This window comes from Rhinatrema bivittatum, chromosome 4, assembly GCF_901001135.1.
Source record: "Rhinatrema bivittatum chromosome 4, aRhiBiv1.1, whole genome shotgun sequence".
Classification (NCBI taxonomy): domain Eukaryota; kingdom Metazoa; phylum Chordata; class Amphibia; order Gymnophiona; family Rhinatrematidae; genus Rhinatrema; species Rhinatrema bivittatum.
The window spans coordinates 280026746-280054486 of NC_042618.1; the positions used below are offsets into that span (position 1 = coordinate 280026746).

Below are 27741 nucleotides of genomic sequence, written 5' to 3' on the forward strand. Positions count from 1 at the left end.
TTTAACCACTATTTATAGCTTTGGAAATTGCTCCGCATAACCATGAAAATAACTTATAGTAACATTGGACGTTTATCCCAAATAACTGTAGTTGACATATCAGCTGCTTATTCCGGAGTTGCATTTGCATGGGAAAAAATAGGAGTGACTTTAGGTAAAGATAACAAATGCCTCCTGATTCTGTTTAATTTCCAGGAAAAAAAAAACGGCTTTGATTTAAATAAGCTACTTGCTTTTTATATTTGGAAAATCTGTGTTTTCCTATTTCTTGTCTGCGTGACTTCTTAAAAGCCAGGGATTTCGGAAGTACAACCTCTTTTCTCCTCCACGCCCTGCTCCCCCCCCCCCACCTCCGCTTTGCTGATGCAATCAGATTAGTAGAGGCGGTACAGATCCTATACCAGCAACACAAATACAGAAACTTGAAGACAGGCTACAACGTGTCCTAGAGTTAGCTGAAGTCTGAGTCCTTTGTGTTACTATATTAAGATCGCAAGCATTTTCGTTACCTGGTTAAATCTGAAGACACCAGAGAAAAGCTCTTCCTTGCTCTTCACCAGTTTGACAGATACAACACGTGAAAAAGAATCGTTTTTGTTTGCAATTATGAAGGTAATTACTGAAAATGTTTTCTGAGTTTTGTGTAACCTTTAGCGAAACAAATGGAAGAGTGGCTAATCAAATTTGCTAAAGTGGAAAGAGTTTTCTGGTTTAGTTTGCATTTTGTATTTTGACACCACAGTTTGCAATTTGCAGTTCTTATCTACTTTTATTTTAGACTTTTTCCGACTGACTACATAGGAAGAAGCATTGCTCGTTTTCTTCAAACACAGGAAAAAGGAAAACATGCAGCTAGTTCCTGTGTGGGTGCTTGCGTTGCCAAACCCATTATGAAGTCCTTTAGTTTAGATATTTTATCTACAGTAAATCTACTTTTTAAAAATGGCAGTTCCTGAACTGTGTAGTATATTGAGTGGCATATAATCAGCCCATACATTTTAAGCACACAAAATGCAACCTGGTGGAAAAGTGGTATTTTGTTTGAGAAAGCTTTTATATAGGAATAAGGCCAGTATGTAATTCAGTGGCTAAATGTGTACTGGGGAATGGGGAAGTCTCATGTTACAGAGGTAGCAGTGACATAGTTGCTGTTTCTCTCCATATTATTGGTGGCAAATGTAATCATTTCTGGTCAGGCCTTTTCTTTTCAAACACTGTGGTTTAAGCAGAAATAAATGGAAGGTTGCTTTAGGGCAAATAATGTACACATCACCTTCATAGCCAGATGAAGCTACTGAATGTATGACAAAGGTTTGGAGCCTGACTGTGTAGAACTGGATATAAGACTGACTGACTCTCAAGCTTTTTGGAGATAAAACTGTGTTGTCTCATACTTTTCATTCCTCTTGCATTTTTAACTCTTTCATTTGGTATTGTGTGATACATTAATGGATTTAAGTTTGGTTACAGGAGTGGATGCTGCCATGGGTGTCACCAAGCAAAGTTGTAGCTAGGGCATTTGGCACCTATGGCCAAGTAAAAAAAAAGGGCACCTTCACCCTGAACACAGCATACAACACCACAAGACCACACCACCACAGTGTAAGGTGCTTTAATTTTCATTTTTAGATTGACCCAGCAGTTTCCTCCTGTTCTTTTGGGCTTCCAGCTTAGTCAGAACCAGTACAGGGATTCTAGCACCATAAACCTTCATTCAAAAACTAAACTAGAAACCCCAAGAAGCCAGATTCTGCATGCCATTCAACACCAGAGAAACACAAATAGAAATACATTTCCTCCTGTACTGTGCAAAATAAGATTTCATGAGCTGCACCTTCCCAAAGTTGACATATTCCATTTACTAAACTAAATATAAAATGCTTTTTTTCTACCCTTACTGTCTGTACATTTTATTTTTATCATCAATTTGGTCCTGATTTCCTTATAATGTTTTCTTCTTGTTCCTTTCCTTTACAAAGTCTCCTGTTCATTTTTCATTTCATCTCTCTCCTCCTATCTTCTTCATTTCCTCCCCTACATCTGTCTAATATTGATCATTCCCTTTTTTCTCCCTTCATTCTCTTTATCTCTGCCTCTCTATCTACTCATCTAAATTCTTTCCCCCCTTTTCCCTCCAGTTCGCTGTGCCAATCCTACACTGCCCCAACTCTCCTGCTCTTGCCCTCCCCCTCTGTCCTCCAACTTCCCCCAGTTGAATTGCTCCTTTTATCATCCCCAGCTATCTAGCCCTCTTGTCCTTCCCCTCAATAGCTACATCCTTTCTTGTTCTGTTGAAACCCCTTCACTCCCAAATCCCCTTCTCCCCCTTCCCCCCTTCTCCATCTCTCATCTTCCATGATCATCTTCCACCCTCCCTAGGGCAAATGTTTTGGTATTAGGCACCATAAGTGAATCTTACAGCCTTGCATTCCCCTCGTCCCTGGTCATACCCTTCCCACACACAATTACAAATTATGGATTTATAAGGAGAAATGAATACTTACCTGATAATTTCCTTTCTTCTAAGGAAGGCAGGTCAATCCAAACAAGTGGGTTATACACCTCTACCAGCAGATGGAGACGGAATAAAAGCTGATGTCACGGACATATAGCCCTAACCTGACATCAGCCTGCCAGTATTCTCTGGAAAAGCCAAACTGTTGACAAACTGGATATATAAGAACATGATTATTAACAGTCAACCATTTATCTTTGCGCCCAATTGGGAACACAGAGCTCAGCCAAAAGCATTAACATGCACTAATCTTATGGGCTGGTTATGTCACTTACCAGTCCTTCAATGAATGTACAGAATAACAGTCTGCATCGTCCGTAAGAAGGGACGAATGAAAAGCAAGTAGGCAGCCGAGAGTGGGTTGTGGATTGACCTGCTTTCCTTAGAGGAAAAGAAATTATCAGGTAAGTAGTAATTTCGCCTTCCTCTGCACTCAGGTCAATCCACACAAGTGGGATGTACCAAAGCTACACCTGAATAGGGCGAGAGGCTGCCCACGGTGCAGACAACACCGCTGTGCCCTTCGGAGCCTGAATGTCTAAGCAACAATGCTCGGGAAATTAACATAAGAACATGCCATACTGGGTCAGACCAAGGGTCCATCAAGTCCAGCATCCTGTTTCCAACTGTGGCCAATCCATGCCATAAGAACCTGGCAAGTACCCAAAAACAGTCTATTCCATGTTACTGTTGCTAGTAATAGCAGTGGCTATTTTCTAAGTCGTGCAAGGAATATCCTATTGCTGCCTGGGAAATCTCAGCAGGAAAAAATATCCAGATCTCTGCACTCGATACCGCCAGAGATTTAGTGGAACATGCTCAAAGTTACTCAGAGAAAGAAATTTCGGCATTCGAGCTATAGCTGCCCCCTTTGTTGGATCCTCTTGTATATCTCCACCATGAAGCATAAACAATCAATCCGACTACCTGAAAGAGCCAGAAAACTGGCAGTACCTCATCCGATGCCACTTGACATCCAAGGCTTGCAAAAAACGAGACCCACTCTCATCACTAACCCTCTCCAGCATGGAAAGGGGAATAGAGCGAGTCAACTGAAACTCCCGAAATCACTGCTGGCAAGAAGGAAGGCACAGCCTTAAACTGTACCACCCTCGGAGACACGCACAAGCTAGCTTATGGCAAGAAGATCTAGCAGCTCAGAATCCCAATGTGCTGAATAGATTGCCACGAGAAAAAAAAATCCTCCTGCAAAGGTAAGTAGCTGCAAGGAACTTCCACACAGTGGACAAAAAGTGAAACTCGCCAAAGTCAAGATCAGATTCAGTTTCCACAGTGGCACCGGTAGCCGCAAGGGAAGCCAAAAATGGTTAACTTCCTTCAAGAAATGGAAGAACTCCGCTCCAGCAAAGACTTGCCCTCTGTCACAAGCAAGAATTTCTACCTGAATCTTCAGGGTGGTACAGACCAAGCCTCTGAGCCAACTTTCCAGCAGAAAATTTCAAAAGCAAAGGAATTTCTCCCTGAGAGGGCGATGATCCCACTCCTCACCCCAGGCCTGGAAGGTCTCCGACTCAACATAAACCAGAGAGAGGGAACACCCTGCGGCCTGGAGCAAAGTGGAAATCGTTGCAGAAGAATAATCATACTTCAGTAAGCGAACCATCTCAAAGGCCAAACCATAAGGCAAAATTGATCTGGATCATTGACGGGAAGGGTCCCTGGAGTAACCGATCTGTTCTGAATGACAGACTGAAAGCACTGCCCATTAGCAGCCACTATAGATTAGCAAACATCCTCCAGAGCCAGTCTTTAGATATCAGAAGTATGATTGTGGTCTGGATAGCAATCTTGTGCAAGGTGCTGTCTGTCTATGTTCCTGGCAGGAAGACTTATAATATCCTACCTCATGGTCATACCTGAAAGGGAGCACCGAAATTTTGCACTCTCAGACTGCCGACTGAAGAATTGCGGTACCTTCACGAGATCAGACGACCTCATCAGGCTAACATGAGCGGAAATGCTTCTGTTCCGCCTAGATGAATGATGTAAACTACTGTCTATGCATTGTCTGACAGTACTGTGATTGGATGAGCTTCCAGCCACTTGGTGAAGCACAAATATGCCAGTTGGAGTACTTGCACTCCCAATTCCTGGTAAGGAGCCCCATAACTCAGGTTCGCATCTGATATGGGAACCTCGCAGACCGGTGTCTCCAGGGAAATCCCTTCCCTGAGATGACTCAGCTGTAGTCACCATTGCAACTGGAACCTCACTGGCAGGAGCAAGTTAAACCATACTATGCACTCCTGCGACTGTGGATGCCACTGGGAGAACAACGTGCACAGAAGAGGCCACAAGTGCGCCTACTGACCAGGGACAATGTCAAAAGTGGCCGCCATCGACCCCAGGAACTGAATAATAAACTTCCAACTGCAATGCTCCACAATGGCTGCACACCAAAATACTCCAGCATTTGTGATGACTGTAAATGATCTAGATACGTGCCTCCTTTGCGCAGTCACCAGTAGTACCACCATGACATTATAGAAGCTTTATGTGTGCCACCTCCAGCCTGAAGGACAATGCCTGAAAACGATAATGATGTCTCAGTGTTAGGAATTGTGGACCCTTGGCTCGAGGTGGGGTTGATGCTACCTGAAAAGTTGGGCCACGCAGGTCCCCACTGTCGGGAGGCGAAGCTGGCTGGGAACAGAGGCAAGCTGGAACTTCACCATTACTGGCCCTCGTTCCCCACAGGTTGAGACCTTGGGTGCTGGGGCCGGCTGGACTTAGGAAAACCTCTGTGTGCCTGGTCCTGGAGAGAGTAGACGGCTGGATGCAGACAGTGTCAGAGAGGTTAGGTACAGTCCAGGACAGGAGCTATCTCTGAGGGAGAAGGACAGAGAGTCTCCAGGGGTGCAAGGCCACTGCAGCTCTGAAGAGTGTAGAGCAGGACCACGTGGGAGTGGCCTCGAGATGAGGACGTGCAAGTGCGGAGACATTGGACTGAGGTATGCTGAATAGGGCTGGAGCGGGGAACCTGTTGTACCAGGTGCCAGGAGAGTAGCAGTGCAGAGGTACTGCTCGAGACACGGCAATGTGGTGACAGAACCTTCTGTAGTAGAAGCGCTGGGGTGTGCCCGAGGAGTGGGGACACCAATACACAATTCGGTAGAGTTACAGCGCTGAGCCAGGTCTTGAGAAAAGTACTGGAACAAGATCCTTAATGTAGAAGTCCCGAGGAGCAGAGGGTACTGCGGTAAGGACTCATATGTAGAGGCGCTGAGCCAGGCCCGAGAAGCGGGAAGTGCTGAGAGAGAGTCCAGGTGAACAAGCGCTGAGCCTGACCTCGAGGAGTGGGAAGCACCAAGAGAGAGTCCAGTTGAGGTAGTGCTGTGCCAGGCCCCGATTGAGCGGGGGCGCTGAGAGAGAATCCAGGAGAACAAGCGCTGACCCTGGCCCCGAGGAGCAGGAAGTGCTGAGAGAGAGTCCAGGTTAAGTAGCACTGAGCCTGGCCCTGAGGAGCGGGAAGCGCTGAGACAGGATCCCGGGTGAGAAGTGCAGAGATCTGAAGAGCCAGGAACAACAGGTCTGGAGGAAAGGAACTGGCACCAATAGGAACCAACCCATTCGTTGCCAAGTCGGTTAGTGGTGGCTGGAGGTGAAACTTAAATATCCCGGGCCTGTGCTGTCATCAGCCTGTTCCCTCCATTGGCCCTTTAAAGGCGCGCCTAGGGAGGCCCAGGGTCGGAGCACTGGTTGGCGGCGTCCCAGCTGCCACGTGGAGCATAGAGATCCAGGAGGAACGCAGCGGCAGCGACTGGCCAGTGCTGCGAGTGTGCTGGGGGTAGTGAGCCAAGCATGACATGATGTGAGTTGAGCCTGCTGTGGGCGGCCACGGCCGGCAGCTATAACAGTACCCCCCCTCCTAAGCCCCCCTCCCGAGGGTTTCGGTTTCAATGGATAGGTGGCTTGGAATTGCTTGATGAGGTTTTTATCAAGAATATTGGTGGCTGGTTCCCAACTATTCTCTTCCAGCCTGAAACCCTCCCAAGAAAGAAGGTACTCCCATTTCTTCCCACATCAATGACTTCTTGCACTTGGTATACCACATCAGCTTCGGCTGACAGTGGTTGTGGCTCGGGTGGCTTCTTCAAGGGTTTTAGCAAAGATACATGGAAGGCGTTATGGATCTTGAGAGAAGGTGGAAGCCGCAGCTTGTAAGTAACCGAGCCCAACTGATGGAGCATTGGGAAGGGGCCGATGTATCTGGATGCGAAACATAAAGATGGGAGCTTGAGCGGATAAATCGGGTGCTAAGCCACACCTTGTCGCCCGGTTTGAACTGAGGACCTACACGGGGATGGGCATCAAAGAACTTCTTGGCCCTTTGCCCTGCTTTATGTAGTAACTGCTTGGTTTTGTTCCACAGCTGATGGCGAAGGAACGGACAATGGTAATGGTAATGGTAATGGAGGAAGAGGTTGACGTCCGTAGACTGCCTGGAAGGGTGAGGAGCCAGTAGATGATGAAGGATGCAAATTTAATGTGAAATTCGCCCAGGGAAGGAGGTCTGCCCAATCGTTTTGCCAGAGGTTGACATAGGCACATAGAAACTGCTTGAGAGTCCTGTTGGTGCTCTCTGCTTGCCCATTCACCTGGGGGTGTTATGTGGAGGTGAAATCCAGAGAGATGTTGAATTTTCTACAGAGGGCCCTAAAAAAACTGGCTGTAAACTGAACTTTGCGGTCAGAAAGGATGTGCTTAGGAAGGCCATGGAGCCGGAACACATGGAGGATAAATAGTTGAGTGAGTTGTGGGGCCGATGGAAGGCCAGGCAGAGCAACAAAGTGGGCCATTTTAGAAATGCGGTCCACAATGACCCAGATGGTGTTGTTGCCGCCAGAAGGTGGAAGGTCGACAATAAAGTCTGTCACAATGTGGGTCCATGGCTCGCTAGGAATTGGTAGAGGTTGTAAGAGACCCCACGGGCATCCCACTGGAGATTTGTGGCAAGCGCAGGTAGGGCAAGACTCCATGTAGGCCTGTGCATCCTTCCTCATGGTTGGCCACCACTAAAATCACTGGAAGGTGGCCAAGGTTCTGGACTGCCCGGGGTGCTCTGCGGTGAGGGAATCATAGGCCCAGTGGAGTACTCTCTGGTGCAGCTGGCGCAGAACCACCAGGTGGAAACGGATAAGTAGCTGCCAGGATGAGCTTTGCAGGGTCTATAATGTGCCGAGGAGGGTCCGGGACATCCTCTGGGACAAAGGACCTTGAGAGAGCATTAGCCCGGTAGTTCTTACTGGCTGGTCGGTAGCACAGCAGAAAGTTAAATCGGGCAAAAAAGCAGGCCCAGTGAGCCTGACGGTGATTCAAGCGTTGAGCCCGGTGCAGGTTCTCGAAGTTCCTGTGATCGGTGTACACCATGATTTGATGCTGAGCTCCCTCGAGTCAGGGGTGCCACTCTTCAAGGGCTAATTTAATAGCCAGGAGCTCCTTATCTCCTATAGCGTAGTTTTGTTCAGCAGTAGGAAAACGTCTAGAAAAAAAGGAGCATGGATGTAGCGTTTGGTTGGCAGAGTACTGGCTTAAGACCGCCCCAACTCCCTCGTCTGAGGCATCAACCTCGACAATAAACGGACGTCTGGGATCAGGATGTCGGAGGCATGGCTCACAGAGGAAGGCGGTCTTGAAAAGCCATTACGGCCTCAGGCGACCAGAGAGACGGATTGGATCCGTTGTGGGTCATGGCATAAGAGGTGCGGTCAGAGTAGAGTAGTGATGGATAAAGGAACAATAATAATTGGCAAAGCCAAGAAACCTTTATAGAGCCAGAAGGCCCGTGGGCTGAGGCCAGTCATGGATGCTTTTTAGCTTCTGAGGGTCCATTCTGAAGCCTTGGCTCGAGACAATGTATCCAAGAAAGGGTACAGTCTCCTGCTCAAAGGAACATTTTTCTAGCTTTGTGTAAAGCTGATTTTCTTGGAGATGCTGGAGGACGCAGGTGACGTCTTGACGGTGGCTTTGCAGATCTTTGGAAAAAATAAGGATGTCGTCGAGATACACCACGACGCATTGAAATAACATATCCTTGAAGACCTTGTTCATTAAGTTCTGGAAGACAGCTAGGGTGTTGTAAAGGCCAAACGGCATCACAAGATATTCGTAGTGGTCGTCTCTCGTATTAAAAGCTGTCTTCCACTCGTCTCCCTCGCGGATACAAACCAGGTTATAGGCTCCTCTGAGGTCCAGGTTGGAAAAGATTTTTGCCCCTTGGAGTCTGTTGAAAAGCTCAGAAATGAGGGGAAGAGGATAACGGTCCTTCTGAGTAATCTCATTCAAACTCCAGTAGTCGATGCAGGGATGGAGTGAACCATCTTTCTTCCCAACAAAAAAAACCAAACCCTGCTCCGGTGGGAGTCTTGGAGGGTTGAATGAATCATTTGGCTTGGTTCTCGCGGATGTATTCTGATATGGCCTGCATCTTGGTGAGGGACAGCGGATAAATCCTGCCCTGAGGAGGTTTGGTATTGATAGCGCAATCGTAGGCTCGGTGCAGAGGCAGGGTGTCAGCTGCCTTCTAGGAGAAGACATCTGCAAAGGCTGAATATTGAGGAGGATGGCTGGGAGGTAGAAGTGAGGTATTAAGACTAAGCTGGCACGAAATAGGCTCCAGACAGTTGGAGTGACAGGATGGACCTCAGCGAGAGAGTTGCAGCATGGCCCAGTCAAACTGGAGAGCATGCTTTTGTAGCCACAGCAAGCTCAGGACTTCACATGCAAGGATCCAGTTCATGGATGGAGTGGAGTCGTAACATGGGTGACCTGTCCAGGCAAGGGTTCTCCATGGATAGATGAGAGAAGCAGAGGCACCAGGGTGTGGATGGTGGGAATCCAAAGGTGTTCCGTTAGTTGCTTCAAAATAAAATTACCTCCAGCACCTGAATCCACAAGAGCCAAGGTATGGAACTCTTGATTGTCTGTTTTGATCGAGACTGGAAGAGTTAATGGAGGAGATGGAGAAGTCAGGTCTAGGAGCAGTCCTCCTGCCGAACCTAGGCCCGGGAGTTTCCCGGATGCATGGGACAGGCAGGCAATGCATGTCCGGAATTACCGCAGTAGAGGCAGAGGCCCGACTGCAGGTGTCGGCCTTTGGGTGAGAGCTTGCCCCAACCCATTTGCATGGGCTCTTCTCCAGTCTTGTTTTGAGGAACCGAGTCCATCCTAGGGGAAGGAGAGCGTTGAATATGGCGCAAGCTCGCCGTACATTTTTTGGGATGCTTGGACTTCCTGCAAAAGCTCCTGGAGACGCCGATCTATCCGTCCAGCGAGGTCAGTTAGAGAGTCCAGGGATGAAGACAATTCCTGGGCCACCAACTCATCTTTGATTCGAGAGATTAATCCCTCCAGAAAGATGGCTCGAAGACAATGAAGCTCTGAAACCAGGGTCCAGAACTCTATGACATAGTTATCTAAGGACAGGTACCTTGCCGGAGATGAAGAAGCGTGGATCCGGATGCAGAATGTCTGCCTGGGTCGTCGAAGACAGAGTGGAACAAAGCAAGAAAGCCGGGCAGGTCTCGGAGGACCGGGTCCGCATGCTCCCAAAGGGGTGAGACCCAGGCCAAGGCCTTGCCATCCAGGAGAGAGAGGATGTAGGTGGTTTTAGTAATCACATCTGGGAAGTAAGCTGGTTGTAGGCAGAAATGCACAATAGGGAGCTCCCAAAGAAACGAGGAGGGGCCGGCAAAGGAACGGTCAGCTGTGAGACTGGCATAGAGGCCGAGGTGTTGGGTCGGGGAGATGGCGTGGTTACCGCTAGGGCGGCGTCCAGTTGGGTACTTCAGTTCTCTACTGCAGCCACTAAGGTTTCAAGGATCTATTGCTGTTCGATGATCTTTTATGCCAGAACAGGAATGGCCTGAATTGCCGAGGCCTCCGCCGAGTCCATGGACCTGGCAATCTGTTAGGAATTGTGGATCCTTGGCCCAAGGTGGGGTTGATGCTACCTGAAGGGTTGGGCCCCACAGGTCCCCACTGTCGGGAGGTGAGGCTGGCTGGGAACAGAGGCAAGCTGGAACTTCACCACTACCTGTTATCTTTTCTGCTCAGAGTTAGCAATCTGTTATAGGAGCTGCTAGGAATTAGTCTGTTAGGGTTTGCTCCTCCCAAGGGGAGGAGTTAGCAATCCTGTTGAGCTTTGCTTCCCCAGAGGGGAGGAACTAGCAATCTGTTATGAGTTGGACTGCGGAGTAGCAATCTGTTAAGAGTCTCTGCTAGGGTTAGCAATCTGTTGGCAAACTGTTATGGAGTTGCTCCCCAGAGGGGAGAGGTCAGCAACCATATAAGATCTGTTCTTCCAGAGAGAAGGAGTTAGTATCTGTTATGGATCTCTGCACAGAGTGGCAACCTGATATACGAGAGTTCCCCTGAAGGGAGGTGTTGGCCATCTGTATGGTTCCTGCTAGGAAGTAGCAATTGGTTATGATACAGTTCCTGAAGAAGGAGATGTTAGCAACAGTTGAGGGTTAGACTGCAAGGTAGCAGTTTGTTGTACTCAGCTCTTGATGTGTGAGAGATGAGCACTCTAATGTAGAATGGTGAATCCTTGGGCCGATGGCAGATGACAGCGCCCTCAGGAGGATATCATGAGAGGGACCACCGACTAGGCTGGAGTATGGAGACAGACACATATAGTTCTTTATTAGACAAGTAGTAGAACTACCAGAGGTGGCAGTAGTGAGCTGATGTGCCCGGCAAAGCTGAAGTCCCTCAGATCCTGGAATTGCTATCTCCGGGTTTGCTGAGTTGTAGAGAGAGACTCAAAGATAGTGAGTAGACAGGGTATGCTGGATACATAACCAGAAGTAGATGAAACATTCACATAGATTAATAAGAAGGCTCAGTAGCTGGAGAGAGTTAGGCCCTTGAGGAATGAGTACCTGCTTCCAGGGACAGCTCTGAGAGAGTGATGGTAACCCACAGTTATCTATCTCTGTAATGGTTTCTAGGCAATAGAGAATAGTTAGTATATTCAGGTACAGGAGCTTCTAGGTGAATACTGGTTCCTATATGCAAACTGAAATAAGAACTCACAATATCTGTATATGAAATAGCTTCTGAAATAGAAGAGAGTCTTCGGAGGGTTTTATGAACATGGGCCCTCGAGGAGAGAGTACCGGTTCCTATCTGCAATCTGTAATAATAACTCACGATCTCCGTACCTGTGATAGCGTCTTAGACAGAAGAGAATCTTCAGTGTTCTAGGAACATGGGCCCTCGAGTTGCGAATACTGGTTCCTATATGCAACTGGAATAGAAACTCACAATGTTCACATCTGCGATCGCTTCCAGGCAATAGGGAGTCTTCTGATCGTTCAGGGACATAGGCCCTCGAGGAGCGAGTACCGGATCCCGTCTTAGCAATCTGAAAACAAGAAGAGAGAGCGGGGCCCCCGAGGAGCGGGTGCCCCTGGTAAGTTTGAACAGGCAGAGCAGCAGAGAATGAAGCGGGTCGAGATGATCCCCGCAATCAATCCCTTGCTAACTCAATTCGTAAGCGTAAGCAAAGACCTTTTATGTTGGAAGCGGATGACGTCACTACAGGGGATGCCCCCGAGGTTCGCGCCCTTGCTGGTACAAACTTCGGAGCGCATGCGCTCGCGCGCCCGCGCCCTACGTCATCAAGAACATGGTGGATCCGCAGCGTCAGGCCAGCCCAGGGACTCCGGGAAGAAACAGCGAAGAGAAGCCGCGGCAGCAACTGTCCATCAGACCCGAAGGGAGTCGCCTCAGAGGTAGAGAGGATGGAGCGAGGGCAAGAGCAGGCACGAACGCAACACTACCGACCCTCGTTCCCTGCAGGTTTAGCCCTTTGGGTGCAGACAGTGTCAGAGAGGTTAGGTACAGTCCAGGACAGGAGCACTCTCGGAGGGAGAAGTACAGAGAGTCTCCAGGGGTGCAAGGCCACTACAGCTCCGAAGAGTGTAGAGCAGGACCAATTGGGAGTGGCCTCGAGATGAGGAGATGCAAGTGCGGAGACTTTGGACTGAGGTTTGCTGAATAAGGCTGGAGTAGGAACCCACTGTAGCAGGTGCCAGGAGAGTAGCAATGCAGAGGTACAGCTCGAGACACATCAATACTGTGATAGGACCTTCTGTAGTAGAAGCGCTGGGGAGTGCCCAGGGGAGCGGGGACACCAAGACACAGTCTGGTAGAGTTACAGTGCTGAGCCAGGTCTTGATGAGAAAAGTACTGGAACAAGAGGTAGAAGTGCTGAGGAAGTCCCGAGGAGCAGAGGGCACTGCGGTAGGGACTGAAATGTAGAGGTGCTGAACCAGGCTCCGAGGAGCAGGAAGCGCTGAGAGGGAGTCCAGATGAACAAGCGCTGACCCTGACCCCGAGGAGCGGGAAGCGCCATGTTATGCTCACTGTGCACCAGCCACGCCGGCCCCACTCGCCGCGGTTTCCTGCTTTGCGCGGCCGGCCGCCTCCGTTTTCTCTATACCTCTCCCGGGCAGCCCTGGCCCCTCTTTGGCGACTCTTCGGTGACTCTTCGGATTGGCTATCGGCGACCCTCTGGCTTCTGACTCTGGAGTAGCTATCGGCAATCCTGTGGCTTCTGATCTTGGACTGACTTTGGATGATTCTCCCAGCTGTTATGCAACCGTCTTCACAGGGGCCCACCTAAGACCAGCTGGCCCCTGCACCCAAAGGCTCAACCCGTGGGGAACGGGATTGGTATTGGCGAAGCTCCAGCTCCAGCCGGCCCCTGCACAAGCCCGGCCTTGCCTTCCAACGGTGGGGACCTGCAGGGGTTTGCCCTCTCAGGTTGCATCAACTCCTCCTCGGGCAAGGGGTCCACATTCTCTCCCATCTACTCAACACGCCAAAAGAGAGTCCAGGTGAAGTTGTGATGTGCCAGGCCCCAAGGAGCGGGAAGCACTGAGAGAGACCAGGTGAAGTAGCGCCTAGCCTGGCCCCGAGGAGCGGGGAGAGAGTCCAGATGAAGTAGCCCTGTGCTAGGCCCCGAGGAGCGGGAAGCACTGAGACAGAACCCAGGTGAGAAGCGCAGAGATCCGAAGAGCAGGAACAACAGGTCCGGAGGAAATGAACTGGCACCAATAGGAACTAAGGAACTCGTAGCCAAGTTGGTTAGTGGTGGCTGGATGCGAAGCTTAATTATCCCGGGCCTGTGATGTCATCAGCCGGGGACGAGCCTGAGATTCCCACCATTGCCCTTTAAAGGGAGGACAGATGGTGCGTGCACGTGCCTAGGGAGGCCCAGGGTCGGAGCGCTGGTCGGCAGCGTCCCAGCTGCCACGTGGAGTACAGAGATCCAGGAGGAACGCAGTGGCAGCGACTGTCCAGCAGTTCGAGTGTGCCGGGGGTAGTGAGCCAAGCATGACATGATGTGAGTTGAGCCTGCCATGGGTGGCAATGGCCAGTGGCCATAACACTCAGAATAGCCAAGCCTAGGAAATGCTGATGTTCCTGGCAAATCCGTAGACATGCCTCCATCAGAATGGAAGATGTGAGAAACTTCTCTAACACATAGGTTTCCTCCAGAAGGAGTCAAACTCAAATGACACTCAACTTCTTTAAGAATAACAGAAAAAGGAGAATAGCAGCTCGCAATTTTCTTTTTTTGTGCGATCTGGGAACTAGCATGATGGCCTTCAAGTCCAACAGCCTCATTAAAGTAGTCTCTGTCGGCACTCTGTTCGGTAGAGAGCTGCATGAAGAGATATAGATGCAGCCGAAGAAATTCCAGAGTATAGCCATCTGTTATGTCAAAGACCTAGTGGTCTGACTTATCTGGACCCACCTCTGAGCCAGTAGGTGAGTCTTTGGACCTTCACGGTGAAGATCAAGGCACTCTGGTACTGGAGGAGCCTCAGAAATGAAAACTCTAAAAGGGTAACCTTGTGAGATTGGACCTGGAGATCATAGCCACAGTTGGTGTATAGGCGCAATCATGGAAGCCACCTGTCTAGTGGTTATCTGCAGCATGTCACAGCCGGCATTGGCTAAGAATGTGGTCCCCCTGGTTCCAGACTGAACTGTCATCGGATCCCGTTCCTTGTTTGTCTTTAGAGATTTGCAACTGGTCCGCACTTCCAGGGAGCAACAGGATGTAATCTGCAAATGCATCGCCATGGCTGCAAGACCTGCCTATCCTGAGCATCGTTTAGAACACCCTCGTTTTCAACCAAGGAGCACAGACCCATCAAAGTGTGCCCTCCAATGAAATTAGGTTAGAGGTGCTCCATTCAAGAACAATCAACCCTGAAATTGCACCCAGGAGGGGAAAGAAAACACGCCTTGCGTAGGGTGACCAGTAAGGTGTCCTCCTGCTGCATATTGGCAGAGTCATTCCCAGCCTCACCAAATATCTCCAGAATCTGAAACAACAGATCTGGCAACTTATTTCTGTGAAAAGTATGGATCAGAGTGTAATATGATTCCAAATCTGGAGGAATCTCCCCTTTGTTCAGAAGGGAGAAACTCAAATCCCCATCGGAGGCATCCGATGTATCATCAAGCATATCCTCCAGGACATTACTAGGATTGCCTCACAGTGGTGCTTGCATGCAGTGGCTAAAAAGTGGGAGTCCCGAGCCTTCACTGTGTGACCCTGCAGAAAAAACCTGAAGATCCTGGGATCCTACCCAGGAAAGGGAGGATGGGTTCATCCCAAAGCCCATAGGCCCAAGACTGCCACTGCTGGACTGACCCACATACCTTGTAGATGTCTCAGTCATGGGAAATCAGGAAGAAGGAGATACAATGAATGTATTGCCTTTCGCCCCACCCCCCTCAGACCGAAGAGATGGCCAGCATCAACAAAAAACCATATAGAAGGTAAATCATCTTGTCCAACCAGTGCTGACACAGACACAGAGAAGGCAATGGCTCCATAGCCCTTATATGGCAAGCCGCATAAACATAATTGCAGCATACACACACAGTTCAAACTGTCTTTATATGACTTCACACACACACACACAGACACACACACACACACTCATTTACTCTCTCTCACACACATAAACAATTAGTCAATTATATATAACAACAGACACACTCATGCTTGTTTGCTCTCTCACATTCTCATTCATACCCACACACATACATGCTTGTTCACTCTCTCACATGTTCAGTCGTACACACACACACACGCCTTTGCTCACTCTCTTTCTCTTTCACACACATGCTCAATTATACTTATACACATGCTTGTTCACACTCTTTCTTTCTGTCGGCCGTGCTTCTTCTGACTGTAGAGGTGGGTGGGAGGCCAGTGTTTATTTTTTTGGCCCGTGGGTTATGCTCTTCCTAAATATTTGGGGGGGGGGGGGGGGGGGAGTGGCTGTGTAGAGGAGGCAGACATTGCTTCGAGGGATGCATTCCTCCTGACTTCTGGGTGTGGGACAGTGGCGTAGCCAGAAATGAATTTTTGGCTGGGCCCAAGGTTAACATGGGTGGGCACTAAAAGTCTGAGCCATGGAATTCATATTCTTATTGATAAATACTTTCACACACACACCTGACAATAGATTTCTAAATAATCTGCTACAGCTGTTATACTTTTAATATTTTAAACTCAATTACTTCAAGCAGCTACCAATGCTAAACCTAATATATAGTTATGGAAGCATTTCAATTATACTTAAAGAGATCTCAAGTGGCAGTATCTCATAACTTACAAAGAACCATATACTAGTCTACTATAAAGACAAATATCTCATCATACATCACAGTATTCTGTGAGATGTTTTAAAACCCTCTGGAATGTTGTACCAAAATATTTCTACTTGAAAAAAGCTCAGAAAGGCAATGTACTTTTAAGATGGAACTAGGTTCAAACTAATTACAAATTCAATGATGAAGGAACCTGCTTTCCTATTTTCTTATCAAACGCAGTAATTCATGACCATCATAATAGGCATCATTGTGTGGTAAAGTATACCTTTGTCACTCTGCCTTATGCTTAATCATAGGTCAGTCCATATTTTTAAGTGTTTTTGTTGCTTAATTCACCCCAGTGATATACTCCAAATTTCTAGCAATAATCTTGTTATATCAATTCAAGGTTACTTATGTTGAAAATTATGAACCAAACTTATCTGGATAATACGATGTTATTACTTCTTCTTAACCACCATCGACTTTGAGCTTGATGCCACGCCAAGATACGCCATGCTGTGGAATATATTACGCCCTTGAAGAAGGACTCGATGCTAGTCCGAAACATTGTGCAATGTCGGGCATAGAACAGCAATATAGTGAATTCTCATATTGCTGACAATTTGAGGGCATCAAGCTCAAAGTCGATGGTGGTTAAGAAGAAGTAATAACATCGTATTATCCAGATAAGTTTGGTTCATAATTTTCAACATAAGTAACCTTGAATTGATGTAACACAAGATTATTGCTAGAAATTTGGAGTATATCACTGTGGTGAATTAAGCAACAAAAACACTTAAAAATATGGACTGACCTATGATTAAGCATAAGGCAGAGTGACAAAGGTATACTTTACCACACAATGATGCCTATTATGATGGTCATGAATTACTGCGTTTGATAAGTTTAAGAAAATAGGAAAGAGGGTTCCTTCATCATTGAATTTGTACCAAAATATTTACCATAATTGAGCAAATGCCTTATTAATCTGTATCAATAAAACAGATAAATATCTTTGAAGATTTCTTTTCCTTTCCTATGGCTCAACTATTTCGTTTTAGTCTTCCTCTGATGCTGACATTTGCTGAATCGAGTCCAGGGGCTCCTGACATTCATCCCCATTTCTTTACAAAGGAAGAACAGAAAAAAGACTGTTCTGGATAAAGAGATGTCTTGAAGGTGGTCACACCCTTTGGCTGACAGCTGGGATGTATCCTTAGCAGTGTGGAGAGGATAACTGGGTAGACAGGAGAAAAAGGCTATCCAGCCCCGTCATTTACTAAGCTATCATCATGTAAACATACACTCTGCATCCACAAATAAGATTGATACAATTGCCTACATGCTAGTAAAATACCTCACCTCAGGCACACACACAGAACCGACCTTCACCAAAGTACAGAAAGACCACACATTATAAATATGGAGATAGAAACTGGAATGGAAAACCAAAAAAAGCCACTCTGCATGCAGTGCAAACCTGGAGAAATGGAAAGAGAAATATAGCACCTAACAGTCCCAGGATCTGCAATAATGCACACAAACTAGGCCGCACAAAGTTACACCTGCATTATGGAACATATAACAACCCTATCTATGAAAAGGCAACACTACAAATATTAAATCAGGTCCTAAACACTAATACACCTCCTATTAGGAAAACAGAACAAGCCAAGCTGCTATAGAGCCCCACACAGAAATAACTGTAAAACTATATTAATAAATGTTTCAAAACAGCTGATGAACAGAATAACATCCAACAAAACTCATAAAAATTATTAAACATTGTCCAAATATCAATAAAATACAAAACAACAGACACATCACATAATACTCAATAATTAAAATGGCAGTCAATCAAGAAAAATAAACTTAAAATGCCACTTTTACTTACCATCTTCAGCAACTCTCCTACTCCTTTCCCTTGAAAACACATACCAGGAGCAGCAACGGCTGCTGAAGCTCTGTCCTTACGGTCTTCTTCTTTAGGGCCCACAAGTCACACACACAGGGCCGGTGCAAGAGTATTTGGCACCCTAGGTGAACCTTCAGTAATGCAACCCCTCCCCTGGATTACGTATTGGCAGCAGCTCCTGCACAGCGCTCCCTCCTTTGGTATTGGATTTATTGCAGGAGTTTGCCCCCCCCCCAAAAAAAAAAAATTGTGGCGCCCTAGGCCACCGCCTAGTTTGCCTAATGGAAGCACCGGCCCTGCGCACACACACACCAGTTAAACCCTACGATCAGTCTCTGTCTCTCACACACACCCCAGTCACCTCCCTGCCCAGACTCCGTCTCTCACACACACCCCAGTCACCTCCCTGCCCAGTCTCTGTCTCTCACACACACCCCAGTCACCTCCCTGACCTGCATTTCCAGCCCGTGGCTTGAACACTGCCACTCCTCCCAGCCTGATGCCCCCCTTCTTCCTGCCCCACCGGCCAATCAGAGGCTTCCTCCTTCCACTGGCAGGAAGAAGGCTTCCGATTGGCCCGCGGGGGCAGGAAGAAGGGAGGAGGTTTCCCATTGGCCCGCGGGGGCAGGAAGAAGGGAGGAGGTTTCCCATTGGCCCACGGGGGCAGGAAGAAGATAGGAGGTTTCCCATTGGCCCGCAGGGGCAGGAAGAAGGTAAAGGGAAGTATTACTGGGGCTGTGGGACACCGAGAGCGCAACACACCAGCTGATTTTATTTTTTTTTTCTCCCTTGGGTGTCTGCTGATGCTGCCTGCTTTTATTGGCTGCAGTGTCTTGCAAAGAAATTTGGGTGGGCCTGAATGGAAAGTGGGTGGGCCACTGCCCACCCAGGCCCACCCGTAGCTACGCCACTGGTGTGGGAGGCCAATGTTGCCTCTTGCAGCTCCTTAGGCTACTCTGCTCTTAACTGAGTTCAGAGGGGGAAGGATGGCAGGGTTGATGATTTTGCCCCAATTTGAGGGGCCACCGCTCTCCTCCCAAGGATGGCCCTGAGGGTAGGCAGGACACCAGGAGCAGGCGCAGCAGCTCTTCTCTCCTCTGGCAGCTGAGCTCTATCGGTGCCAAAGCTGTATCGGTGGAGGGGAGGCAGATCTTCTTCCAAATTTTAAGAGAGATGGTGCCCCTGGTGGATGGTAGACTCTTCTGGCCACAGAACTTGGCAGTGGACTCAGGTCCAAGTCATGCCTCTGCAAGCTTCTCTTTATAGGGGGATTACTATTTGAAAAGGATTTAGGGAAGTTAATGAAGGTCCTGAGGGAATCTAAGCCCCAAAGAATCCCAGAGGATTGAGCCCAATCAGGCATACGGGAGCTTAGACACTGATATCTCAAGTATCTACATGAGGGCAAATTGAATATTCAGGGATCCCCACACACGGTGCAGGCTAGGACCCATTCCTCTTGAGGGGCCAAAAGGCCAAGAGATGATGTGCCTGCAGCCGCAGGAAGCAGTCGCCCTACACAATGATATCCAGTGGGTCCTTCTAGCATTAGTGCCAATAGGCAGACACCTATTTCAGTATCATGCAGAGTGGACCCTGATTACTATGGACCAATGGGTCTTGGACTCAGTTTTAAGGAGATATGTTCAGAATGCATCTCCCCAGTTCTGAAGGCCTTTATGCTCTCCCCATGCACATTTAAAATAAAAAAGGAGGCAGTAAGGCACGGCTTCCCAAACTTTTATCCAAAGTGACCCCATTTTTCACTTGAAAATTCATAAGACTCCAGAGGATGACCTAAACAATAGGCCGATACAGTAAAGCGCGGCCGCAGTTACCCCGTTTCTAACCCACTGTGTACTCACAATTTCGCCGCGTAAGTCTAACCCGCGATTCACTATCTGTTTTACCGATCCTTACCGCTTCTTTAACTCGACGCATATCCCTTTCCGCCCGCGGCATGTATATGTATGTAAACGATCCGATTAGCTATTCCCTCCCATACAGTAAAGTGCGCCCCGACTATCGCCTTTTTAACCTGCTATCTTGCTGCGTCTTTAACCTACTAATTTACCGCCTACCCTGACCCTTGCGTTAGTGTGGTTCACTGGTTGCTCAGCATATTCAATTTAAAGCTTTAACCTTGGTATTTAAGGCTCAGCATGATCCCATACATTCCATTGCACTGTCTGTATTCACAAGAATGTAATTATCTGATTCTACCATCAAAAGCCGCCCAGTCCCAAACCAACCCAATCCACAGAAAAAAAAATGCTTCTCGCACTTAGCCGCCCAGTCCCAAACCAACCCAATCCACAGAAAAAAAAATGCTTCTCGCACTTAGCCGCCCAGTTCCAAACCAACCGAATCCACAGAAAAAAAACTGCTTCTCGCACTTAGCCGCCTAGTCCCAAACCAACCCAATCCACAGAAAAAAAAAATGCTTCTCGCACTTAGCCGTCCAGTCCCAAACCAACCCAATCCACAGAAGAAAAATGCTTCTCGCACTTAGCCGCCCAGTCCCAAACCAAACCAACCCAATCCAATCCAAGCCCAAGCAGAGAGAGACGAAATTTCACAGTCCCAAACTTTCCCCCCGCCCTCGCTCACCTGCCCTGGCCGCGGCCATGCAAGCCCCCAGCAGCAGCAATAGAAGTAGAAGGGCGGCGAGAGAGAGCGGCTTCAGCAGCCCCGCCGGCGAAGATGAATATGTGCACGCCTGTAGGTCCAATATGGGCGCTCAAGGCAGCAAAGGCTCATGCGCACCCGCCGTGACCTCCGACGTCCAGCCGGTCACGGCGTGTACGCATGCGCCTTCGCTGCCTTGAGCGTCCATATTGGACGTACAGGCGTGCACATATTCACTTTAGCCGGCGGGGCTGCTGAAGCCTCTCTCTCTCGCCGCCCTTCTACTGCTGCTGCTGGGGGCTTGCGTGGCCGCAGCCAGGGCAGGTGAGCAGGGGCTGGGGGAAAGTTTGGGACTGTGAAATTTTGTCTCTCTCTGCTGGGGCTTGGATTGGGTTGATTTGGTTTGGGACTGGGCGGCTAAGTGCGAGAAGCATTTTTTTTCTGCTGATTGGGTTGGTTTGGGACTGGACGGCTAAATTTCGTCTCTCTCTGCCGGGGCTTGGATTGGGTTGCTTTGGTTTGGGACTGGGCGGCTAAGTGCGAGAAGCATTTTTTTTCTGTGGATTGGGTTGGTTTGGGACTGGGCGGCTAAATTTCGTCTCTCTCTGCTGGGGCTTGGATTGGGTTGGTTTGGGACTGTGAAATTTCGTCTCTCTCTGCTGGGGCTTGGCTTGGATTGGATTGGGTTGGTTTGGTTTGGGACTGTGAAATTTTGTCTCTCTTGTCCGTCCGAAGGAGGGTGCTTTGTTGCGCTCCCTACCTCCGATCGCCAGCTGCTGGGGCTTGCTGGCACCGGGCGCTCTCAAGGCAGCTGGGTCTGTAGGAGAGCCATCCACTTCCTGGTACCTGTCATTTCAAACGTCATTTGAAATGACAGGTACCAGCGCACCCAGGATACTGTACAGTAAAATGGATTGCGCTTCATGGATACGCGTTGGACGCGGCTTGCATTTGCATGCCATTTAAATACAGTATCAAGCAGTAGGTGATCTGAACTGTGCGAGCGGCAAACGCAGGTGCGCCGGGCACTAACGCACCTCTTCCTACCGCCCCTTACTGTATTGGCCCGCAAATTAGCAGGGATGCAATCCCCCTCCAACAATTGTTCTACTCTTACCCTCCCCACACTCCCGTCGATCCTCTCTTAATTTCCACCACTTCTTTCTTAACCTTTCCAGCTGATTCTTTCTCAAACTCCACTCCTCTGTCTAATTCCCTTTTACATCCATCAGCTGCTGTCACGTCCGCCAGATCCTTTCACATCTCCCCAGCTGATCCCTTCACCACCAAACCCTTCTGATTACTTTCAGTGGATCCTTTATCATCCCCTCTCTCACCCCATCCTCTCTCTCACCTCCTCCCTTCTAACCCTTCTCTCACATCCCACCCAGCCGTAGCCCTCTCACCCCGAGCTCCTCTCTTACATTGTAATTCTCCTTCATTCACCTTCCACAGTCAAACCCTCTCTAGCTGATACAAACATCAAGTCCATCCTGCATCTGATCCCTTTCTCCAGACCCTTCCACTGGCTAACTAGTGGTGTATATTCAGCAGTGCAGTCGAGCCACTGAATATACCAGGCTATCTTAAAGTTTAGCAGGACTAGAAGGTCTTAAGGAAAGGGAAATTATCAGGTAAGAACAAATTTCACCCGGCTATCTTAAGACTTAGGACAGCCCTATGGCCCAGTCAGAGTTATCTGGCTAACTCCTCTCCTCCGTGGAATATCTTCTGCTTGCCCCTGGAATGTCCCTGACTAGTCACCCAGCTAGACTTTCTCTGGATACAGGCTGAATATAGCCAGATAAGCCATTTAGATGGATAACTTTTATGCTATCCGTCTAAATGGTATTTGAATATGGACCTCTAAATTACTGAAAACGTGCATTAGACAGGAGTAACATTTTAAAAAGTGCTCTTTGGGGCAAACTCTTGGTAATACATTGTCACCTTTGTGAACAGAACTGTTGTATGTGCAACGGTCCATCATTATGTCAGCTCTTTGGGCAAGGCATTTATAGTAGCACAGTTGTCAGCATCATGTAGTGCTTGCTGTTGCCTCATGGTTCTCCAGTTTGCTCCCCCCCCCTTCCCATGTAAAGCTCCTGTGCCAGCTGTTCTTCCAGATCTTACACAAATCTGCAGCAAGCACTGCGCGATGGTGACAGTTGGGCTAATGCAAGTGTAACCCCTTTTTTAGGAGTAGTAATTCCCTTCAGGGCACACAACTAATTTATATCTTCAGGGGCTGCTCCGGCTAGCAATTCCATTCCACGCTTGACTCTTAAGCCCTGGGGGGGGGGGGGAGGGGAGGGATACTTCTTTCAGTGGTAAGCTCTTGCTTGTGGCCCAGATGATGTCATAACACTTGTGTGTGTAGCAGTAAGTGCTTCCCATGAAGTGAGAGGCTACAATAACTCAGATGGGACCAGGTCTGGGTGTTAAAATAATTGTTTACTGATTGGTAATCACAAATTAAAGTCCATTGTCCGGAAGTGTGAATTTACATAAGAACATAAAAAATTGCCATGCTGGGTCAGACCAAGGGTGTTACGAACGTGGACCCTTGGACCGATCGGAACCAGATGAAGAGTCGTTGAATGAGGTGACAACGGAGGTCCCGATCGGAAGGCGGCAAGGACGGAGTTGAGAGTGGCTGGAGGAAGATCCGGGAAAGCCCTATGCGACCAAGGGCCGTGGCAAGGAAGGATGAAGCGGTGGAGCTGGTACAATGGTGAGGAGATCTTCGCCCTGGAAGCCGAGCCTCCCCCGAGAGGAGCTCGTAGGAGTTCAGCCGCTGGGACTTAGGAGATTCACCCTGGAAGCCGGAGTCCCCCCAGGAGGAGCCCGTAGGGACCCGGCCGCTGGGACTTAGGAGAGCCCGCGGGGGCGGAGTCAGATGGAGTCCGAGGTTGTCGCTCACCAGTCCAGAGTCGTGTACCAGAGAATCGTCGCTTGCCAGTCCGGGATCAGAAGCCAAAGGATCGCTGTAAGCCAAGGCTGGGTCCGAGAGCCGGGAGTTGTCGTAAGCCAGTCCGAGGTCCAGAGCCAGAGGGATCACCGTAAGCCGCACCGGGGTCAGAAGCCAAGAGTCGTCGTAAGCCAGTCCAGAGTCAGAAGCCGAGAATCACCGTAAGCCAGTCCAGGATCAGGAAGCACAGGAAATCAAGAGGATCAGGAACGCAGCAACTGGAGACAGGGTAAACCTGGGAACCTCGTTGCAAGGCAGTTTCTTGGCTGAGCTGCAGGGTATAAATACCCTGCAGCGTCTGACATCATCCGGAGGCTTCCCTTGCCTTTTCCCGTGCTGGCCCCTTTAAATTTAGCTCAGAGACGCGCGTGCGCATCTAGGGGGCGGGGCTAGCCGCCGAGGAACGCCGGCTGCTGCGACGCAGCGAAGAGGAGCTAGCAGGAGCGCGTGCAGGCCCGGGCGAGGTGGGGGGCCGCCGAGCCTGCGGTGGCTGAGGTCCCCGGAGGTCCGGGGAGCGCGGGCCCAATGCGGGACCCCGATGGAGTGAGTAGCGATTCCGGGGCCGACCCGGAATCGCAACAGTACCCCCCCCTCCTACGCCCCCTCCCGGGGGGCCGCGGCTTGTCTGGGTGCGCGGCATGAAACAGGCGAAGAAGGTCTTTATCCAAAACATGGGAAGAGGGCTCCCAGGAATTCTCCTCTGGGCCATATCCTTCCCAAGACAGGAGGTATTCCCACCGATGACGTCGGAACCGGACATCCAGCACCTCTTTAACCGTGTACGTGGCCCCAGGGTCAGCAGTGACAGCAGTAGGCGTCGGTGGCAAAGGACGAAAGCGGGAGAGGACCACCGGCTTGAGGAGAGAGACATGGAAGACGTCATGTATGCGGAGGGTAGATGGGAGGCGTAGGCGGTAGGAAACCGCGCCAACACGTTCGGCTACCTGGAAGGGACCGATGTAACGAGGCGCTAGCCTCATGGATGGAAGCCGGAGCTGGATGTTCCTAGTACTGAGCCACACTCTGGAACCGGGCAGAAACACTGGAGCGGATCGCCGAGACTTGTCCGCGTAAGCCTTGAAGCGTGCGGCGGTGTGGCGGAGCTTCTCTTGCGTGGAGTGCCAAAGCTGCTGAATCTGGCTGGCCGTCAGTTGCGCCGCTGGCGAGGAGGTAGAGACTGATAATGGTAGTGGTGGCTTGGGAACCTTTCCATAAACCATCTTGAAGGGAGACTGTTGCGTGGCGGAGTGTCGACGGCGGTTGTAAGAGAACTCCGCCCAGGGAAGAAGAGCAGCCCAGTTGTCCTGCTGTTCCCCTACAAAGGCTCGAAGGAACGCTTTTAGGGTACGGTTTGTGCGTTCCACTTGGCCGTTGCCCTGGGGGTGAAACGCCGTGGTCAAGTCTAGTTGAACCCCAAATTTCCGACAGAGCGCCCGCCAGTATTTCGCCGTAAATTGGGGTCCTCGATCCGAGGCGATGTGCTGCGGCAAGCCATGCAGGCGGAAGATGTGTCGGATGAACAGCTCAGCTAACTCCGGGGCTGTAGGTAACTTGGCCAGTGGCACAAAATGGGCCATCTTCGAGAAGCGGTCAATGGTGACCCAAACCACCGTTTTCCCCTCGGACGGGGGCAGCTCTACCACAAAGTCCGTGGAGATGTGAGTCCACGGTTCCGTAGGTATCGGGAGTGGTTGGAGGAGACCCCAGGGACGCCCTGGTAACGGCTTCTGCTGTGCGCACGTGGGACAAGACTGGACATATAGGCGGACATCCTCCTTTACTCGTGGCCACCAATAGAACTCTGTTAGTAGTTCCAGAGTCCGGGAGATTCCAGGGTGGCCCGCTGTCAGCGAGTCGTGCGCCCAAGCTAGCACCTTTTTCCTTGAGCGGAGAGGAACCACCGTCCTACCATCGGGTACTAGTTCAGTGGCAGCCAACTGGACTTTCGCAGGATCCAGGATGTACTGAGGGGTTTCAGAAGAATCTTCTACTTCTGTAGTGCGTGAGAGGGCGTCCGCCCTAATATTCTTGGCCGCTGGTCGGTACCGGAGGGAGAAATTGAACCGGCTAAAAAAGAGTGACCAGCGTGCCTGTCGGGGGTTGAGCCTTTGTGCTTGGGATAGGTACGCCAAGTTCTTGTGGTCCGTATACAGTACGATTGGGTGTTGGGCCCCCTCCAACCACTGGCGCTATTCCTTGAAGGCCAGCTTGATGGCCAGTAGCTCTTTGTCCCCGATGCCATAGTTCCTTTCGGCAGGCGAAGATTTCCGGGAGAAATAGGAACATGGCCGGGCTTTACCATCTCTAGAAATCTGGGATAGGACGGCCCCTACAGCCACACTGGAGGCATCCACCTCTACTACGAACGGGTGTGCGGGATCCGGGTGCCGGAGACAGGTGTCTTGAAGGAAAGCTTCCTTTAGAGCCTGAAAGGCTTGTACGGCGGTTGGAGTCCAGTTTCGGGCATCGGCGCCCTTGCGTGTGAGGGCCGTAAGGGGGGCCACCAAGGTGAAGTACTGTGGGATGAAGTGACGGTAAAAGTTGGCGAAGCCTAAGAAGCGCTGGAGCGCCTTTACTCCCATCGGCTATGGCCACTTCCGGATAGCTGCAACTTTATCGGGGTCCATGCGGAAACCAGTCGAGGAGATGATGTACCCTAGGAAGGGCAAGGATTCTTCTTCGAACTGGCATTTCTCCAGCTTGGCATACAGTCGGTTCTCCCGTAATTTTAGCAGCACCTGGCGCACATGTTGGCGATGTTCCTCAAGGTTCTGTGAGAAAATCAGGACGTCGTCCAGGTAGACAATTACTGAGGTGTACAAGAGGTCGCGCAACACCTCATTCATTAAATTCTGAAACACGGCCGGGGCGTTGCAGAGACCAAATGGCATGACGAGGTACTCATAATGGCCGTCCCTGGTGTTAAAGGCGGTCTTCTACTCGTCTCCCGGTCGTATCCGTACGAGGTTGTACGCCCCTCTAAGGTCCAATTTGGTGAAGATGCGAGCCCCCTGCAACCGATCCAGGAGTTCCGGAATGAGGGGCAATGGATAGCGGTCTCGTCGGGTGATCTGGTTCAGGCCCCGTAGTCAATACAGGGCCGAAGAGACCCATCCTTTTTGGCCACAAAGAAGAAGCCGGCCCCTGCGGGGGATTTAGATGGTCGTATGAATCCTCGGTCGAGATTCTCCTTAATGTAGGCTGACATGGCCTTGGTCTCAGGCAAGGACAGAGGATAAACTCTACCATGGGGAGGCGTGGTATCTGGCAGCAAATCAATCGCACAGTCGAAAGGGCGATGCTCAGGTAATAACTCAGCCTTTTCTTTAGAGAAGACATCCCTGAAAGCCTGGTACTGTGGTGGTACAGTCAGCGGGGCTGTAAGAAGTGGAAGCGTCTGAAGCGGACAAGCAGGAAGACAACTGTGGGAGCAGGCTGGCCCCCAAGACTGAAGCGAGTGCCAGTCTATTACTGGCGAGTGTTTTCTTAGCCAGGGCAGTCCGAGGATGAGCGGGTGAATGGATCTCTCAAGGATGAGAAAAGAGATCTCTTCCTTATGAAGGAGCCCGACCTGAAGCTGGAGAGAGCTCGTACGAGTAGTAATGGACCCTGGAAGGGGAACCCCTTGGATGGATGATACTCGCAACTGGGGTTCCTGAGGCAAGACCTTAAGGTGCAATTGTTGCGCCAGGTCCCGGAGAATAAAATTCCCCCCAGACCCAGAGTCTAGCAGCGCCAGGGTATCGAACCCTCCTTCAGGAAGACAGAGTTTAGCTGGAACCGTACATGGGGAGTCCGGAGAGGTACTGCCTAGAGTCAACTCCCCACTAGACTCTAGGTTCTGGCGTTTCCCGGACGCTCGGTGCAGCGAGCCAAGAAATGCCCCTTACCACCGCAGTAGAGACATAGTCCCTGTGAGCGTCGACGCCTTCGTTCTTCGGCCGAGAGAGGACCCCGGCCCAACTGCATGGGTTCTTCAGGTGGAGAGGCAGCTGCCGCAGACGGTGACGCTCGACCCCGAGGAGGCGTGGTTCGACGGGCGGACAGCCCCTGGGCGGA

General features: G+C 49.9%; 1 protein-coding gene across 9 annotated transcripts in view; it reads left to right on the forward strand.

The window, feature by feature from the left end:
- The first annotated feature begins 371 nt into the window (after positions 1-371).
- BCAT1 (branched chain amino acid transaminase 1) overlaps positions 372-27741 on the forward strand; it is a 584786-nt gene continuing 557416 nt past the window's right edge. For 2 of the 9 annotated variants that reach the window (XM_029600149.1, XM_029600155.1), the window contains exon 1: positions 375-612. Coding sequence is in view for 1 of the 9 variants with exons in the window: in XM_029600152.1 (XP_029456012.1) it covers positions 607-612 (6 nt within the window). In the remaining 8 variants the exon portion in view is untranslated. Of the gene's footprint in view, positions 613-27741 lie in introns of all 9 variants that reach the window. The other 7 variants (XM_029600152.1, XM_029600151.1, XR_003856479.1 and 4 more) reach the window with 5 other exon arrangements.